General features: G+C 44.8%; 2 protein-coding genes across 2 annotated transcripts; both read right to left on the bottom strand.

Annotated features, from left to right (window-relative positions):
• Positions 1-11444: 11444 nt before the first annotated feature.
• On the bottom strand, positions 11445-12349 carry LOC124971664 (growth arrest-specific protein 7-like). The gene is given in 2 exon segments (XM_047535325.1): positions 11445-11551; positions 11554-12349. Coding segments are annotated over 2 exon segments (903 nt in total).
• Positions 12350-14383: 2034 nt separating this feature from the next.
• On the bottom strand, positions 14384-16567 carry LOC124971883 (RNA-binding protein EWS-like). Its single transcript, XM_047535837.1, is given in 2 exon segments — positions 14384-15802; positions 15805-16567. Coding segments are annotated over 2 exon segments (1974 nt in total). The 5' UTR covers positions 16534-16567; the 3' UTR covers positions 14384-14557.
• Positions 16568-17365: the final 798 nt, after the last annotated feature.

The following is a 17365-nucleotide window of genomic DNA, read 5'->3' on the forward strand; positions in this document are numbered from 1 at the left end:
AATACAAGGCAGACACTTTGCCACTGAGCTACATCCCAGCCCCAGAATTAATATTGTCAAAATGGCCATACTACCAAAAGTGATCTACAGAGCTTTGCCCCCTGCTCTTCAGATAAGACATTATTATCCAGAACATACAAAAAACTCAAAAAACTTGACACCATTAAGACAACCCAATTCATAAATGAGGAATAGAACTAAAGTGATACTTCTCAAAAGAAGAAACTCACATGGGCAATAAATTATATGAAAAAAATGTTCATCAGGTCTAGCAATTAGGGAAATGCAAATCAAAACTACTCTAAGATTTAATCTCACTCCAGTCACAATGGCAATTTTCAAGAATGCAAACAATAATAAGTGTTGGTGAGGATGTGAGGGAAAAGGTACACTTGTACATTGTTGGTAGGACTGCAAATTAGTGCGACCACTCTGGAAAGCAGTATGGAGAGTCCTCAGAAAACTAGGAATGGAACCCCATTTGACCAGCTAGCCCACTCCTTGTTATATATTCAAAACATCTAACATCAGCACACTACAGTGATGCAGCCACATCAATGTTTATAGCTGCACCACTTACAATAGCTGAGCTATGGAACCAACTCAGGTGCCCTTCAACAGATGAATAAAGAAAATGTGGTAGCTGGGACTGGTGGCACATGCCTATAATCCCAGTGGCTCAGGAAGCTGAGGCAGGAGGTTCACAAGTTCAAAGCCAGCCTCAGCAAGTTAGTGAGCTCCTAAACAATTTAGTGAGACCCTGTCTCAAAATAAAACATAAAAATGGTGAAGGATGTGGTCCAGTGGTTAGCACCTGTGAGTCCCTGAGTTCAATTCCTGGTACCAAAAATGAAAAAAGAAAAAAGAAAAGAAAATGTGCTATATACATACAATGGAGTATTAGTCATAAAGAAGAATGAAATTGTGACATTTGCCAGTAAATGGATGGAAATGCTAAGTGAAATAAACCAGTCCCCCAAAATTGAAAGGTCAAATGTTTTCTCTGATGTGTGGAAGCTAATCCAGAATAAGGGAGCGGCGGACAAAAAGAAAAGAAAGAGAGAGAAAAGTAAAAAAGGGAGAGGTAATTTTATCAATGTAGAGGAAAGATCAGTAGAGTAGATGATGGGAATTGAGGAGGAGGAAGAAAGGATAGGAAAAGGGAAGAACCGTGGAATGAATCTGACCAAACTTTTGTATGTGCATGTATGGACATGTGGGACAGTGGGTCCCAGGATCAGGTGTTTAATTTAAAAAAAGGAGGGTCTCTAATTAAAAAAGAAAGTAAACTGCCAATGGATAGAAGAGGTATCAGTGGGGTGGGGAATAGGGATAGTGCTGAGGACTGAATTGAAGTGGGTTGTGTTCCACAATTTTGTGATAATGTGAGCAAGTCCTAGCAAGAGACCAGCGCCTCCTGCTGGTGGTGGTCCAGATGCATGCATCCTGTCACAGCACCAATTGTTAGGGTGAGCTGTACAGTTTGTTTATAGCTGTTTTTCTAACAAAGAGTGAATAACTTCCACTGGAGGGCAGGGAAATCTAATCATCGAGTACCATACCCCAAGTCCACAAATTTCTGGGCATGTCCCTGGCTACTAGATGTAATTTCTGATTAGTTGAGACTCCTTTGCAAATCATAGGAAATCAACCTAAACTGGATGAAGGGGAAATATGAAATTTACTGAGTCACATAAGCAAATAATAGAGTTTATGGCTATTTTTGGCTTTCAGTGGGTTCCTATGTTCCTTTGACACACACCCATCATTGCTTGTGTGTATGTGTGTGTGTGCACATGTGCATGAGGCTCATTTTGAATAATCCCTGCCTCAGCCTTGGAATCAGTCACTTCTCTCCACTGAGTCTCTGGGACTAAGAAAACAGTATGGTTTTGTTTTGTTCCACAGGATTCTAAGAATTGATTGCTTGATCTTAGAATCCTTATGCCCATTCCTCTTGGAAGATGGACATGTTCATGTCACCTAGGTGCTCAGGTTTTCCTTTGGCTCCCAAAATCATTAAGAACAATTTCTCAGGGAAGATGGGAGGGAAAGGGGAGACATTGAGAAATGAAATCGACCAAATTATGTTATGTACTTGTGAAAACATATAACAAATCTCGCTACTCTGTATCATTATAATGCAATAATAATAATAATAATAATAATAATAATAATAATAATAAAGAATTGTTCCACCAAGAGTTATGGGAGAAAGGAGCCAAAGCAGGGTGCTGAGAACCTGTTGCAGGACAGAAGGGTAGCAGGTTTACATGAGGTATGGAGGAGACGTAAAAGCAGGGAAGGTAGGAAGGTGAGAGAGAAAGAACCCTCTGCTAGTGGCACAAAGAGTCCCTGTAAGAGGAAAATTGAAGGAGGAGGATAGTTGTGGGGGTAGAAGAGGAAATAATGGGAATTTCCATGTTACCTGGAGACCCTGCCTTCTCCTTTTTCTCTGGGATCCTGTAGGGGAGGCAACCTTTCACTGCTACCTTCTTAGGGTTTTTCAGCTGAGCTTGACAATTAAATTGATGTAAGAAAGATAAAGTGGTGAAAAGCATACAAATTTATATTGCACCTTTTACATGGCAGGCAGTGCTCACAAAGAAACAAAAAACCACCAGGTGCACACCTGTAATTCCAGCCACTCAGGAGGCTGAGACAGGAGGATCATAAGTTCAGGGCCAGCCTCAGAACTTTAGTGAGAATCTGTCTCAAAAATAAAAATAAAATTTGTTGACATGAGACTCATCTTTCTGGTCATAGCAACTCAAAGGAAGTGGTGTGCACCCAACATAGGGACCAGAGGAGTCTGGCTTCAACAGTCATTGTGGAATTTCTGTGGTGACACATGGGAAATACCCAAGCTCAAGGTCCCTAATTTCCAAGAGAGGTGCCTCAGACTGAATTAAGGGCAGTGGTTACAAGACCTAAAAACTCTCCTCTCTTACAGAATAGCCAATATGGGAGGGACCACCTCTATTCTACAAGACTGCCCACTCAGATATATACTCCATCACTTTGACCCTGACAATCAAAAAAAAAAAAAAAAAAGCTGACTCGTTTTCTATTGCAATACTACTTGACTCCAATATTGACTCCAGTATGAGCTAGGGGATTCAGAACAATGACCTCTGAATGGTAGCCAAAATTTTCCTCAGAAAATGGATGGAACTAGAGACCATCATGTTAAGTGAAAAAAGTCAAATGTGGAAGGTCAAGGGCGGTATGTTTTCTATCATATACAGAAACTAGAGAGGAAAAAGGAAAAGAAAGTGGGGGAGTCTCATGAAAATCAAAGGGAGATCAGTAGAGGAAAGTGACCAAGTAGTGGGAGGTGGGAAGGTAGGTAGGAAGAGCTGGGCAGTGATATTGGCCAAATTATATTGTTATACTGTGTGCATGTGTGAATATGTAACAACAAATCCTGTCAAAAACTATAATTCACCAATAAAAATGTGGAAAAAATAGTACCATCCTGCAACTAGATGTCTTTTGCAGGAGATAAAGCAAATGTCAGAACTCCCCTACATTCAAGCCTTCATGGCCCTATACCAAAACCTGCCCCTAATCAAAGACAAGATCTCACAAGGGGCCTCTAAGGCTATTTCCCCAAATCCAGATATCCTGACCATTGTTAAACCACCCCTCTGTCTCTCATGGGGAACATCTAAAGCAGCCTCCCCCATATGATCCTTTCAGGCAGGAACCCCACAGGCCACCCCCTTCTCTAAAGCTACTAATCCCTCAGCATTTCCAAAGCAGGACCCATGATGGTCCTTGTAACCCTGCTGCCTTCATGTCACCAATCAGGGAGGTGATGGGGGTAGAGGGAACTGTGAGGGTCCAAGTACCCTTCTCTATTCCAGATATTCAACAGTTTATGGAAATACTCAGAGGACCCAGAAAAATTTGCTGATCATTTCAAATCTTAACCATGACTCTTGATTTGTCCTGCAAAGACACTGTTTATCTTGACAGCATGTTGTACCCCATTGGAAAGGGAGAAAATTGCTGAAGCAGTTTTGCAGAGAGCCATAGCTGGGGTTGGACCTCCTACTGTCACTGCCACCTTGGCTATTTGATCAGTCCTTCTGTTCCCCAGGGACTCCTTTGACATGTCCTTTTGATGCCCCTGGAAGTGTAGGAAGCCACCCTTTGGGGAAGAGTCACAGCTTCCAACAGCTGCAAGATCTGTTCCTTATGCTTAATGGGGAAGTGTTGAACTATCAAGAGGCCTCTTTCTTTCCAAATGACTGTGCGGCATGCAACACCAAAAACACATCTTTGGAGTGTGTATACACATTGAGTTCTTTACCTTGTCCTTTCATTAGGGCTCTGGTTAGAGCAATTGTCTTAGCCTTTTGAGTGGAGGTCCCTAGGTACAAGGGTTGAACTTCTATTATTTTTTCAAGGCTAACTACTGCATACCTAGCCTCCCTTGGACTAATGTAGAAAAAACTACTGCCATCTGTGAACCATTCCTCCTCTAGGTTAGGTAGGTCAGACAGGTCTGGGTGGCTGGCATAGGTTCAGAGATCATTTCCTCACATTAATGCTCCACCAGGAGGTCAGGGGGCTGGATTGAGTGTATTACATGTCCTGATACTGACTTCAGGTTTATCCAAGAGAACTGCCTGATATTTTGTGAACCTCTTTCCTGTCATTTATCAATGCCCCTTTATTTCTAAGGTGGTTTAAACCTTTCATGGAGGGAAGACCTCAGGATGTTGTCCCAAAATATGTGAGTGACCTCTGTTACCAGGAGGGCTGTAACCACCACCACTCACAGACATCCTGGCTATCAAGTGGTCACCCCATCAAGGGTCTTTGAAAAACAAGCCACTGGTCTGTGTTGCCTGGGAATCAAATAGTACCTACACTTTGCTTAGGGACCCCAATCATCAGAGAAGGCAGAAAGAACTGACCAGAACTTAAAGTGGGTCCTAGGTAAATTCTCTCAGGATACTTCTGAAATATGGGAGACCCATTGCACTCATGAGAGTTCAAAATGCACCTAGGACCCAGCTAAATATCTGCCTTTATGGAATGCTATATGGGTAACCCTTTCTGTCAGAACTTAAAGCAGATCCTGAAACTGCCTAACTCATTAAGTACCTAAATAATGTGAGCAAATTTCAACTACCTATTCAAACCATAGGAAACCAAATCCTCCAACTCTTAAGGATGGAATGGCCCTATAAGTAAAACCAGGAGAACAGGTGCTAATAAAAACCTGGAAGGAAGGATTCCAAGAATCAATCGAGGGCAAAAGTGAGTCTGGTTATCCCCACAGCTATAAAAGTATCAAAGATCAACAGCTGGATTCATGTGTTGAGGATGAGGAGAGCACCATCTGGCCATCACACCCTGCTCAAAGAGAATTAGATCAGCAAATCAGTTGAAGACCTCAAGTTCCTTTTAAAGAAACAGTCACAAAAATGACAAACTAGTGCCTTCTGATCCTCTACCCCACCTGATGTGGGCTCCAGTTTGGGGAATTATCTTTCTCTATGGATTATTGTGTTTGGGGTTCTGCTATTCTTAACACTATACTCTCAAGGATAGGACCCTTTACTTTCTCTTTAACATGGGGTTACCTTTCCAGATGACTCCTATCATATTAAAAGTCTCATTCTGCCTTTCCCCATTTCTCATCCTGACTCTGGAAGTGATCCTTACCCTATGACCATTATTTGGCTCAGGCCAGCCTCTGGGAGAATCTTTGGATCTGACACACCTGTTCAAAACTTTAAACCTTACCCACTGTCTTCTAAAGCAGTCGGATTCCAGGTTGGCTGAGGACTGTTGGGTATGACCATCACCTAGCTCTACAGAAACACTACCATCCCAGTCCATGACCAGCTATGGACTACCAGCAAAATCACTCTCCACCTGAAATGTCACAGTGGTCATCCATTCTGGTTAATGAACTTTGGTGATTTGTACAACTTCCAAATTAAAAAGATGGCCAAAAACAATGACTGAAAAGGCAGTTCAATTCCAGTCTTATCAAAATAACCTTACTAAGACCTCATCTCACCTGCCAATATGGGGGGCATACTATAACCCAAATGAGGCTCAAGTTCCAGGCACCCCTCTGAATCCAGAGGGAACAGAATCTTAGGTATAACTTGGGAAAATTAGAAAAACTCCTTTGCAACTACTCCTTAAAAATTACTCTACAGAGTCCACTTTAATTCCATGGTGACCCAAGCAGCCTCCTTTAGAAAACTAGTATGTTTGTCATGGAAACCATTCTTGAAAAAGGATACCTTATTAAATAGAAACAAGCTATTATCAAAACAGACTCTCTGGTTGCACAGACATCTTTCCTTGGGAGATCTGCTCCAACTGGTTATGAAAACTCAACTGAGTAGATTCTCATTGGTATAAAAAGAAATTTCTTACACTGGGAAAATAAAATCCTGAGGGTAACCCCAGACTAGTCCTATGGCCCCTTCCAACTTCTGACAGAGGCTGTGTTGGCCAGAACTCTATCCACATGGGAATCTGAAAATAATAAACTAACACACATTTTCAATCAAACTTGGTTTCTGTATGGAGACACCAGAAATATTCTTCCTGTGTGGAACCAATTCTTACTTGTGTCTACCAACCAACTGGATGGGAATGTGTACACTGGTATATCTAGCTCCAAATATAAGATACAGCCCCTAACATTCAATCTCTAATCACACCTTTAATAACATTTATTAGAGCAAAATAGGCTATACAACTAATTCCTCTCTTAGTAGGATTGGGATTATCCACTGGAGTTAGCACAAGGGTGAGGGAGATGTAGAAGGGTTTTGGCGGCCAGGGCAAGATGGTGAGTGAGGAGGCCCAGGGCAGGGCCAGAGCAAAGGAGCTTGGAGAGGGTCTTCTGATGAGGTCAACTTCCTACTTGACCCAAGTACTCTTGGACACAAGTGGGGACCCCAATCAGATAGATACTTCTGTACTCGTGTTCCTAAGTGGAAGATCCAATAGAAAAATGAAAACAGATATGTGGATGCAGGGGGGCACCAATTAATAATAGTGAAGCTAGCGTGGACAGGGGAGGAGATAAGGAAGGAGGAGGTTCCAGAGACCATAAAAAGAGCAGGCCGAAACTCCCCCACCTGACTCCTGCCTCCAAGGACACTTCTCTTCGGAGAAGTCTGTCTAAGTCACTTTCCAAACAAACCTGCTGCTTGCTTGCTATCTCTGTGTCTTTGTTTTTTAGTACTTTGCTGAACAGAGACAACAAATTCAGCACCCCTGTACAGTAACAAGGGTAAGGGGCTAAACACCTCCCTATCCTACTTTCAGAGTTTATCTAAAGATCTCTCGAATAGCCTAGAGAAAATAGTAAAAAGTATAATAACCTTTCAAAACCAGATAGATTAATTGGCAGCAGTCACTCTCCAAAACAGGAGGGGGCTAGGTTTGTTAACTGTTGAAAAAGGGGATTATGTCCCTTCCTGGAGGAAGAATACTGCTTTGAAGCAAACTAATCTGGAATTGTTATGAATACACCAAAGAAATTAACAAACTGTGCCTCAAAAATCCAACAGCAATTGTTGGAGTCATGGGGATCATGGTCAAAATTGTGGAATTGGATGTCTTAGTTACTTCCCTTGGTGGGACCCCTTTGATGCTCCTTCTGGCATTGTTGTTTCGATCCTGCTTATTATACATACTAACAAAGTTTATCTCCTTTAGAGGCCATCCAACTTCAGCTGGTACTATAGCAAGCCTTCAAACTGATTCTCCAAATGGACCCAGTCACTCAACTATTTCAACTTGACCAGATAGGGTGAGAATTTTGTGAATCCCAAACAGGAAGGGACAATAGCCTACTGTCAGCCTGAAGCAGCTATAATAAGATGAAACCTCCGGCCCTTTAGCCACCCCCAGAATTTTTTTGGATCATGTCTCTTGTCTCTCAGGGGGAAATGTTAGGTAGGAGTTTAGGGATATCAAGATGGTAGAGGCAAGGTTACAAGAAAATGGCTGGGGTACAAGATGGGAGTTGAATTATGTCCCCATTTACCTTAAGTCCAATTACTATGACAACTCCTGCCACTGGGGTCTTAACATTCATGCCAAAGCCTACCATAGGTTCAGTATTCTCATAAGGTATCGTTATAATTTGGATGTCCCCCAAAAACTCACATGTGAGACAATGCAAGAAGGTTCAGAGGAGAAATGATTGGGTTGTGACAGTCTTAACCCAATCAGTGAATTAATCACCTGATAGATTAACTGAGTGGTAACTGGAAGCAGGTGGGGTGTGGCTGGAGGAGGTGGTTAGTTGGGGGCATGGCTTTGGGGTATATATTTGTATCTGGAGAGTGGGGTCTGTCTCTCTGCTTTCCGATCATCATGTGAGCTGCTTCCCTTTGCCACACTCTTCCACCATGATGTTCTGTCTCACCTTGAGCCCTGAGGAATGAAGCCTGCTGTCTATGGACTGAGACCTCTGAAACCGTGAGCCCCCAAATAAACTTTTCCTTCTTTACAGTGGTTCTGGTCAGGTCCTTTAGTTACAGCAGTGAAAAAACTGCCTAAAACAGGTATCGTAAAGTAATCAATGAGAGCAAAGTGGGCAGTATTCTAATTAGGTATCATAAAGTGACTGATGGGAAAAAAGGAGACAGAGTATTCACTGGGGTCTGTGTGGGAAGGGGACACACCTCACAACTCAACGTATAAGACAATCCCCGACACATACACATTGGTGCTTGGAGTGTGTCTGTCTGTCTGTCTGTCTCTCTCTCTCCTCCTCCCCCTCCACTTTATGGAGTTTAGTTGATCTAGTTGTTCTATTTTTTAGACTTACTTTCTTTTTCAATAAATCTATGCATTGTCTGTCACTTTGCATGTCTTTCTCAATTTTTTGGGATGCCAAGAACTGGACTCCAGCTGGACATTCCACCTCAACTTGCAAGTACTTAGAAAAATGGGGAACATTCAACATTCCTAAATTGGTTTTCTTGTGTGCTAAACTATATGTCTTTGGTAATAGAATAAAAGAATAATATATATATATATATATAAACTTCTGACTAGCCATGTCTAAATTTTGACCCAATGGAGAATACTTAATTTTTTTTTCAGTTTTTATAAAATGACTGAGGGAGTTAGCAACAGGGAGGGCTGGTGCCTGGGTCTAGTGAAAGGGAGGAAGTGGCCAGTTTAGGATCTCGGGAGATGAATGAGCTAGGTGACAGAGTTAGATTGGGTGGAGGCACATGGGGAAAGAGGGATAAAAAGGAGACTAGGTCTTGGGAGGGCTGTAGTGGTGAAGGCTGCATTGAAGGTACCCACAGCAACCCATGGAGAGGACAGTAGCATTTCAGGATAGACTGTCCCTGATATCTTTGTATTGTGGGGAGAGGATAAAAATAAAACAAAGTGACTCTAACCTGTGATAGATTGAATCAGGAAAGGAAAGCTTTAGAAAGTTCAAAGGAGGGACTGGTATGGTAGGGCATAGCTATAATCCCCCAGAGACTTTGTAGGCTGAGACAGGAAGATCCCCTTATGGTTTAGATATGAGGTATCCCCCAAAAGTTCATGTGTGAGACAATGCAAGAATGTTTAGCGATGAAATGACTGGGTTATGAGAGCCTTAAACCAATCAGTGAATTAATCCCCTGATAGGGATTAACTGAGTGGTAATTGTAGGGTGTGGCTTGAGGAGGTGGATTGCTGGGGGTGTACTCTTGGTGTTCATATTTTGTCTGTGGTGAAGGGAGTGCTCTCTCTCTCTCGCTCGCTCTCTCTCTGCTTCCTGGCAATGTCCTGAGCTTTCCTTCACCACACCCTTCTGCCGTGATGTTCTGCCTCACCTTGGGCCCAGAGCAATGGAATCAGCTGTCTATAGACAGATCTCTGAAATTGTGAGCCCCAAATAAACTCTTCTTTTTCTAATTGTTCTTTTCAGGTCTTTTGCGCCCAGCAGCAAAAACAAGCTGACTAAAACAGATCCCATGTTGGAGGCCAGCCTCAGCAACTCAACAAGACCCTGTCTCAAAACAGAAAATAAAAGTGACTAGGGATGTAACTCAGTGGTAGGGATGTGACTTGGTGGTCAAGTGCCCCTGGGTTCAATCCCCAGCACACACATGCATGTGTGCATACGCACACACACAAACACACAAACACATATATGGAAATAGAGAGAACACCTCTTTTGAGACTCAGTGTTCTTTTTGTATCCCTAAGTTCCTATCTTATAACATTCAAATTGCACATCATACTTCAATCAGTGGTATTAGCATACAGAGAAGCCGAAAAAGGTTTAAGGTGGTCACAGGATTTAAAGAGGCACTACAAACTGCAAAGGCAAAGAAACACTGCAGGTGGTCTCATAAGGTATGAAAGAACCCAAGAGGACAGGGAACTCACAAGGTGAAAGGATCTAGACAAAGCTTCCAAATGGGCTGTCTTGAAATGGCAGAGAAAACCCAGGGTGAGCTGGAATCTGGGGACAGTTCAACACCATGGTAATCTCCTGGGCAGAGACTGTGACATGTATACCGGGTGGAAGGGTCAGCATTGTTGTGCCATATTCTCAGATGTCCCTTCTTTTATGGGTTCTGGGTGAGATGGTTGCCACATCCATTGGTCTGGTGTTTCCAATAAGCTCACATGACTAGTTTCTTTGGTATGGTCTTGTTAAGCCCATAAATCTATGTGCATCTGATTTAATTCAATAAAGTTTGCACGTGGTAATTTTTTATTAGCATGAATAAGTTATTTATCAGTCTGTGCCTTATGATGTGCTGTGCAGCTGGCAGTTGTTCTTGGTAAGTTCTGTGTGTCCAACATCTGGTGGTTATTTACTTGCACAGAGAAGTTGCCAGGTCATTCTACCTTAGCACTTGTACTCAAAATGGGTAGGGCACAGCCTCAAGGCTGCTGTTTTTGTACACAATGGAGAAAGTCAAGGCAGGGCACAGGCTTCTCTTTAATGCATGCTACAAGAAATTACCAAAGTTCTTCATCAATTGTGATTGGCTCATCAGGTGTTTAACCATGACTACTCAATCTTTCACTATTCAAAGTTGTTTTTCTTGTCCTAAATATAGTTTTTTGGTAAGGCAAACTCATTTAAAAAAAATAAAAAGAAAAGTCTTAAACACTAAGAAGTTTTCTTTTCTTTTTTTGTTTTTTTCCAGCCTCGGTTTGTTCTCAGAGCAACAAGCATGGCATGGTGTTTGTCTTGGAGACAAGGACAGGGTTGCAGGTCTGTCTTCTTGGCCTGGGAATATTTGGGATCCCCCAGCTGGGCCATCCAGATCACCCTTCTGGAATCGCCAGCTCTCTCCTCTCTCCTCAGTGGACAGGAGAGTGATGGGAGGGCAGCTTCACCCAGCAGGAGACACCATCTCCTCTCCGCGGAACACCCAGCCCCTCTCCTGGGCAGGACCCCCGGGGCCACACAGGCGTGTCTAGATCTCCATGTCCACAGGGCGAATGTTGCCCGTTTTGTGCTCTCTGACCCACAGCTCTCTGTCTTTGGCTGGGTCCACTTTTTGAAGCAGTTGGTTCACAGGCCAACTGTGCTTTGGTTGAACATGTCCGTCTTGTGCTGCAGCTGTGTGTACTGGCACAAATGTTGCCGGATCATCTCCACCCTCTCCACTTCCAGCCGCTCCAGCTCCAAAGTGGTGGTCACCATCTCGTCAAACCACTCAGACTGGGCCTGGTTGTAGAGGTCCACCCAGCGCATGAGGTCATCCCCAGCCTGTGTGGACTTCCTCTGTGCCTTCTTGATGTCCTCCTCCGTCTTCTTGCTCAGCTTGATCTCCAGCTGCTGGGTCTTCATCTCCAGGTCTCTCTGCTGCTCTGTGAGGGCTTTCCGGGCCTTCTCCACCGATGCATAGCAGCTGGCAAGTTGCTTGCGGAGGTCAGCAATATGGTGGTCACACTTTTTCATGTCTTTCTTGAAGTTCTCACGAAAGTTCATTAGGGGCTTCTCTACCTCGCTGTGCAGCTTGGCGGAGAACTTGAGATGAACTTCTGCTTCATCTGCCAGGCTCTTCTTCACCTGAGCCCATGCTTCTCCCAGGGAGCCTTCCTCCTGCGCAGCCAACAAGTTCTGAGAGAGCTTAGCCAAGTTCTTTGCATGTTCTTCAATCTTTATCCTCTCTCGGACCAATTCAGACATTGCTTTCTGCATTTGCTTGCCCTTCAGTTGCTTTTGGAGCAGCAATTTGAACCCCACCATGGTGCCTTTGCCTTGGGGGTCTTTCTTCTCAGCCCAGAAGTAGTCACAGTAGCGCCACTCCATTGGCTTCAACAGCGGCTGTTCAGGCATTGTGTCTGGGTGAGGGAATGTCACGCAATTTATCATCTTCTCTGTGTGGTCACCTTTATTTTCAAAATTATGTATTTTGTCTTCATTGCCTGAAGTTCTGTCTTCCAAGTGGTCTCCTCTGTTGGTGCTGCTTTCCATTGAATTTTTATTTTGGTTTATTGATTCCTTCATTTCAAAGATTTCGTCTAGATTTCTTCTCAGGATCTTTATCTCTTTATTTAAGTTATCTTCTTTCTTCTGAAACATAGCTCTGATTTCACTCTTTATATCCTCCTTAAAGTCATGATGCAGTTTTACTAAGTAAATTCTGAACTCCTTCTCTGACATTTCTTCTACTGGTTTGTCAATGGAGTTGATAATTGGAACATCCTGGTTTGTTTGGAGTGCTTTATTCCCTTTTTTTTTCATTTTGTTTGTGTGTCTTCTCATCTAGCCGTGGGGATCTGAGGTAGTAGTTTTTACCCTGTAGATTTATAGTGTCCCTAAAGCTTTCCAGTACCTCACAAATCTGGGTTTCAGTTTCTGTAGGCTCTGCCATGCTGCAGTCCCAAGATGGCTCCCTAAGAAGGTTTCTAACAGTTCAAGGCCACATCCCTGGGGTGGCCTGCCTGAGAAAACTCAAGGAAGAATTTACTGTTAGTTCTAGCCAACACCTGAGAATAGGTCCCTGATTATCCTTTCTTAGAGCATTGACTACTACAGTTATGAGTCTTCTTCTATTCCTTTGAGATGTATTTGTATGTCCTAAGGCTCAGGAGCACCTTTCTCCAGGACCTGAAAGCCATTCCTTTGAAGTGTAATCACCAGAAAGGGTAGCCCCCGACAACCTTCAGCCCCTGATCTCTATGGAGGAATAGAATTCTAACTGCCATAACTGCCAGTTAGCAGATGAAACTGCCTTACAACATTAACAGTGACCAGTCCATTGTACTTTCACACTCCATTGACCCTACTAGGCTTCCACTCAGCTCCTCCCTAATCTTTCATTCTCTATTTCTTTAATTGAATTTACCTCTTTCCAGTTTTGGTGCTCGCATGCTAGACAAGTGCTGTACCACTGAGCAACACCCCAAGCCTGATTCTCTCTTCAAAGTGTCCATTCACCTCTATACAAATTAAAGTTCAGTTTAGTTCACAATAGATCTTTTTCCCCAGAGCAAGAGGATGTCAGGATAGACATCTCCTCCTGCTGGGAGAAATCCTAGTTCTTGGCTGGCAGCAGTGAACTTCTCAAGTGCATAAGGAAAACTTGCAGGGAGGAGTGTTCTGCTTCTCCTACCTAGGAAAGTAAACAACTGCCCCAAGTTGACTCAGTGTTACCAAGGGCACCTGTATAGGAGCCTGGTGATCTGATCCCCTGTGGCACATTGTGATTGAGCAAGAAACCTATAAAATGTAAACGAGTTTACAGGCTGCTCGCCACAAGCCAGCTCCCGGAGTCTGGGTCTTGACTCTGCGCCCTTACCCCATGTATGAGGTAGCGTGGCACAAGAGAAACTACATTGTCCAAGGAGTATGCAGAGGCCCCACACTGACCTATAGACACTGGCATCTGATTTTAAAGCAGCCTTCAGATGGTTTAAAGACGTGTAACCCTTGCCCTTCCCCAAGTTCCCTCTTTTCACATATCGCTTTATTCCTAGCCCAGTGAGGGTGGGACCATTCCAGAAGGGCCTAAGAGAAACCACCAGCCCCATGTTAAAGTGAATTGGGAAGGACCCATGGATAGGAACCCTAGGGGTCACTTCTCAGACCTAAGGAAGGTTTCAGGTTAGCCAGCAAGGGACAGGGGACTGGTCAGTTGTAAGGATGAAGTGGATTAAAGGGTGGATCCACAGTAAAACCCAATAGTTCCTGCATGACCTCCAGCCATGGTTAGGCACCTAGACTCAGGGAAATAAAAGCTTCCTAAGAATGAGACCTAACTAGCATTTAGCTGTAGTTAAGCACTTCCTCTGTGGTAAGCACTGGTACCAGGTGTTGACTTTTCATGGACTTGGATCCACATTGGACATTTTATGAAGGAGACATCATGATCTACATCAAACTTTATTTTATTTTATTTTTTTTACCATTTAATTTGTTTTAATATTTCTTCACAAATGGTGAAAAATACTAAAGTACAGACAAGGAATAATCATAATGTTGTGGCCAACATTATAAATATGGAATTATAAATTTAAAACATTTTCTGGTTTAAAAAATAAATCTGGTAGTCAATGCAGCTCTGCGGGGTCTGTGTGTCTAGTAGGGCCGATCTCTGCGCTCCTGACGGTGCTCGCCTTTATCCATTTTTCCAGGTCCTCCACGTCCACCTCTTCTTCCTCCCATCTGTTCCATCAAAGGTCCAGGGGGCCCCCCTGGACCACCTCGTCTTCCTCCGCCAAAGACACCTCGGTCCATGCCACGGCCACCACGGAAACCGCCTCTGTCTCCACCACGGCCACCTCTAAACATTCCCCCGGGACCACCACGGTCCATGAGGCCACCTCTTCCTCCCCGCATGCCACCAGGGCCACCTCTGCCACGATCACCACCCGGGGGTGGGAAGGGTGGGGGGAGAAAGCCCTCAGGCTTCGGGGCCTTACACTGGTTGCATTCTGTTCTCCAGGCAAAGTTCTGGTTTCCACAACCCGGATTGGGACATTGCCAGTCCCCAGCTCGGTGCTGGACGTTTCCTCCTCCAGAAGGATTCCCTTGGGAACCCCGTGGCCCTCTTGGGGGGAAGCTGCCTCTGTCTCCTCCACGGCCTCCCATGCGACCCATGGGTCCCCCAGGACCTCCTGGGCCACCTGGACCTCCACGAAGTGGTGGTGGCATCCCTCTGCCCTCACGGGGTGGCATGCCACCCCGCATGCTGTTCATTGGTGGCTTCTTTTGAGCAAGAGAGACTTTTAGTTTGCTTCCTTGAAAATCTTTTCCATCAAACCACTCCACGGCAACCTTGGCAGTCGGCGGGTCTTCATAGGACACTGTGGCATCACCTTTGGGCTTGCCTGTTTCCTTGTCCAGGTAGATGTGGATCATGGGTTGCCCAGTTCTCTTGTTCATCTTAACAACCCCACACTGCTTAAAGAAGTCTGCCAGATCATCAAGGGTCACATTGTCATTTAATCCTTGCACATAAACTGCACTGTTGTCAGAATCTTCATCAGGATCTACTGGAGGGCCTAGATCAAGATCTGGTCCTTCATCCATGGGTCCACCAGGCTTATTGAAGCCACCTCGCTCTCCAGCGCTGCCCATTCCACCGCGTCCTCCTCCCCGCCCACCTCTGCTCATGCCTCCACGATCAAATCCCCCTCTTCCCCTGCCCCGGTTATCAGGGCCACTCATGCTCCGGTTCTCTCCTGGTCCGGAAAATCCTCCAGACTCCTGCCCATAAACACCCATGCTACTGGGGTGGTCCTGTCGGAATGAACTCTGCTGCCCGTAGCTGCTGCTCTGTTGGCTATATTGACTTGGAGCCTGGCTGTAGGATCCAGTCTGGGAGGGGGGTAACTAGTGGGAGGCTGCTGCCCATAGCTGCTTTGTTGACCATAGCTACTCTGCTGTCCATAGCTGCTCGGCTGCCCATAGGTGTTCTGCTGTGAGTAACTGCTCTGATCATAACTAGTCGGCTGTGTAGAGGAATAGCTGGTAGGAGGATAGGATGGAGGCGCGGTAACTGGCTGCATGGGGTAGCTCCCAGGAACCTGGGGATAACTGTAGTTACTCTGTCCGTATCCTAGGCTGGGCTGGTTATAACCCCCTGTGCTAGACTGAGGTTGACTAGTCTCAGCGGGCTTGTTACCATCCTGCGGTCTTGCAGGTGCGGTGGCTGCTGGCTGCTGCCCATAGCCAGGGTAAGCAGGCTGAGTGCCATATGCAGACTGGGCTGCATAGGAAGCCTGGGTGGTGGTGACCGTAGCAGTGGTGGTGTCATAAGCACCAGTGCCGTACCCTTGGACAGGCTGGCTGTATGCCTGGGGGGCAGTTGGGGTAGTATAACCAGTGGGAGGCTGTCCATAAGAAGTTGCATATGCGGTCTGCCCATAGGTGGCAGTGGTCTGAGCCTGGGTATAGCTGACATCAGTAGGCTGTCCATAAGTTCCATAGCTTTGTTGCCCATATGCCTGCTGGGTGGTTTGTGCATATCCTTGAGTTGGCTGGGCAGTGTAGGCACTGTAGCCCTGCTGGGCTGCAGCTTGGCTGTAGGTACTGTAATCCGTGGACGCCATTTTCTCTCCTTCCTCCTCATTCTCTCAACATCCGTCTCCCCTACATCAAACTTTAGATAGAGGAACTGGGTGTCAACATTGTCCAGCTAGCAGATTATCATACCTAGATCAGCTGGACACTAAAAATCAGGTTCCTAGCAGTTAAAGGGTGATATAGGGACAAAGTGTCAATTTTGGAAAACTGGATGGAAAGGAGTCATGAGTGTTTCTTGTACCTTGGTCTTCATCAGATAAGATGACAGGTACAAGAGTTGTCTTAGCAAAAACAGAGAGGACTCCTTGCACACAGGAAGATAGAGATCCTAAGACCTGTGGAGATGTGTATGATGTAACTGCCTCTGTGACCTCAGAGATTGCAGTAAATATATTTTGGTGGTTTTAGACATTTGAATTGCAGGAGACTATGGATTCTAACCTCAGCATCATTTTCCTCTAACGTTTAGCATGACTTCGGACAACTCAATCCTATCCTCAAACCTCATTCCTTCATCTTCATTCAGGGGATAATACCAGAACCCAGCTCCAAGTGTTGGGCAAGGGCTAAGCAAATTACTACATTTATGATGCTTAGAACAGTAGCGGCCACACAGTGTCAATTCAATAAGTGTCCTAAGGCAGGTATGGTGGTGCATGCCTGTAGTTGCAGCAATTTAAGAGGCTGAGACAGGAGGACGGGGGTGGCAGGAGGTCATGGGCCCACTAGTGCCAGTACACATATTCCATGATGAGAAGAATGAGGAATCGAGGATTGGCTGCCCTTGCAGAGTATGACTGTAACTGAGATCTCTTCGTTTGGAGGCTTCTAAGGGTGAATGAAAACTACATGAACTGT

This window comes from Sciurus carolinensis, chromosome X, assembly GCF_902686445.1.
Source record: "Sciurus carolinensis chromosome X, mSciCar1.2, whole genome shotgun sequence".
In the NCBI taxonomy this organism is placed as follows: Eukaryota; Metazoa; Chordata; class Mammalia; order Rodentia; family Sciuridae; genus Sciurus; species Sciurus carolinensis.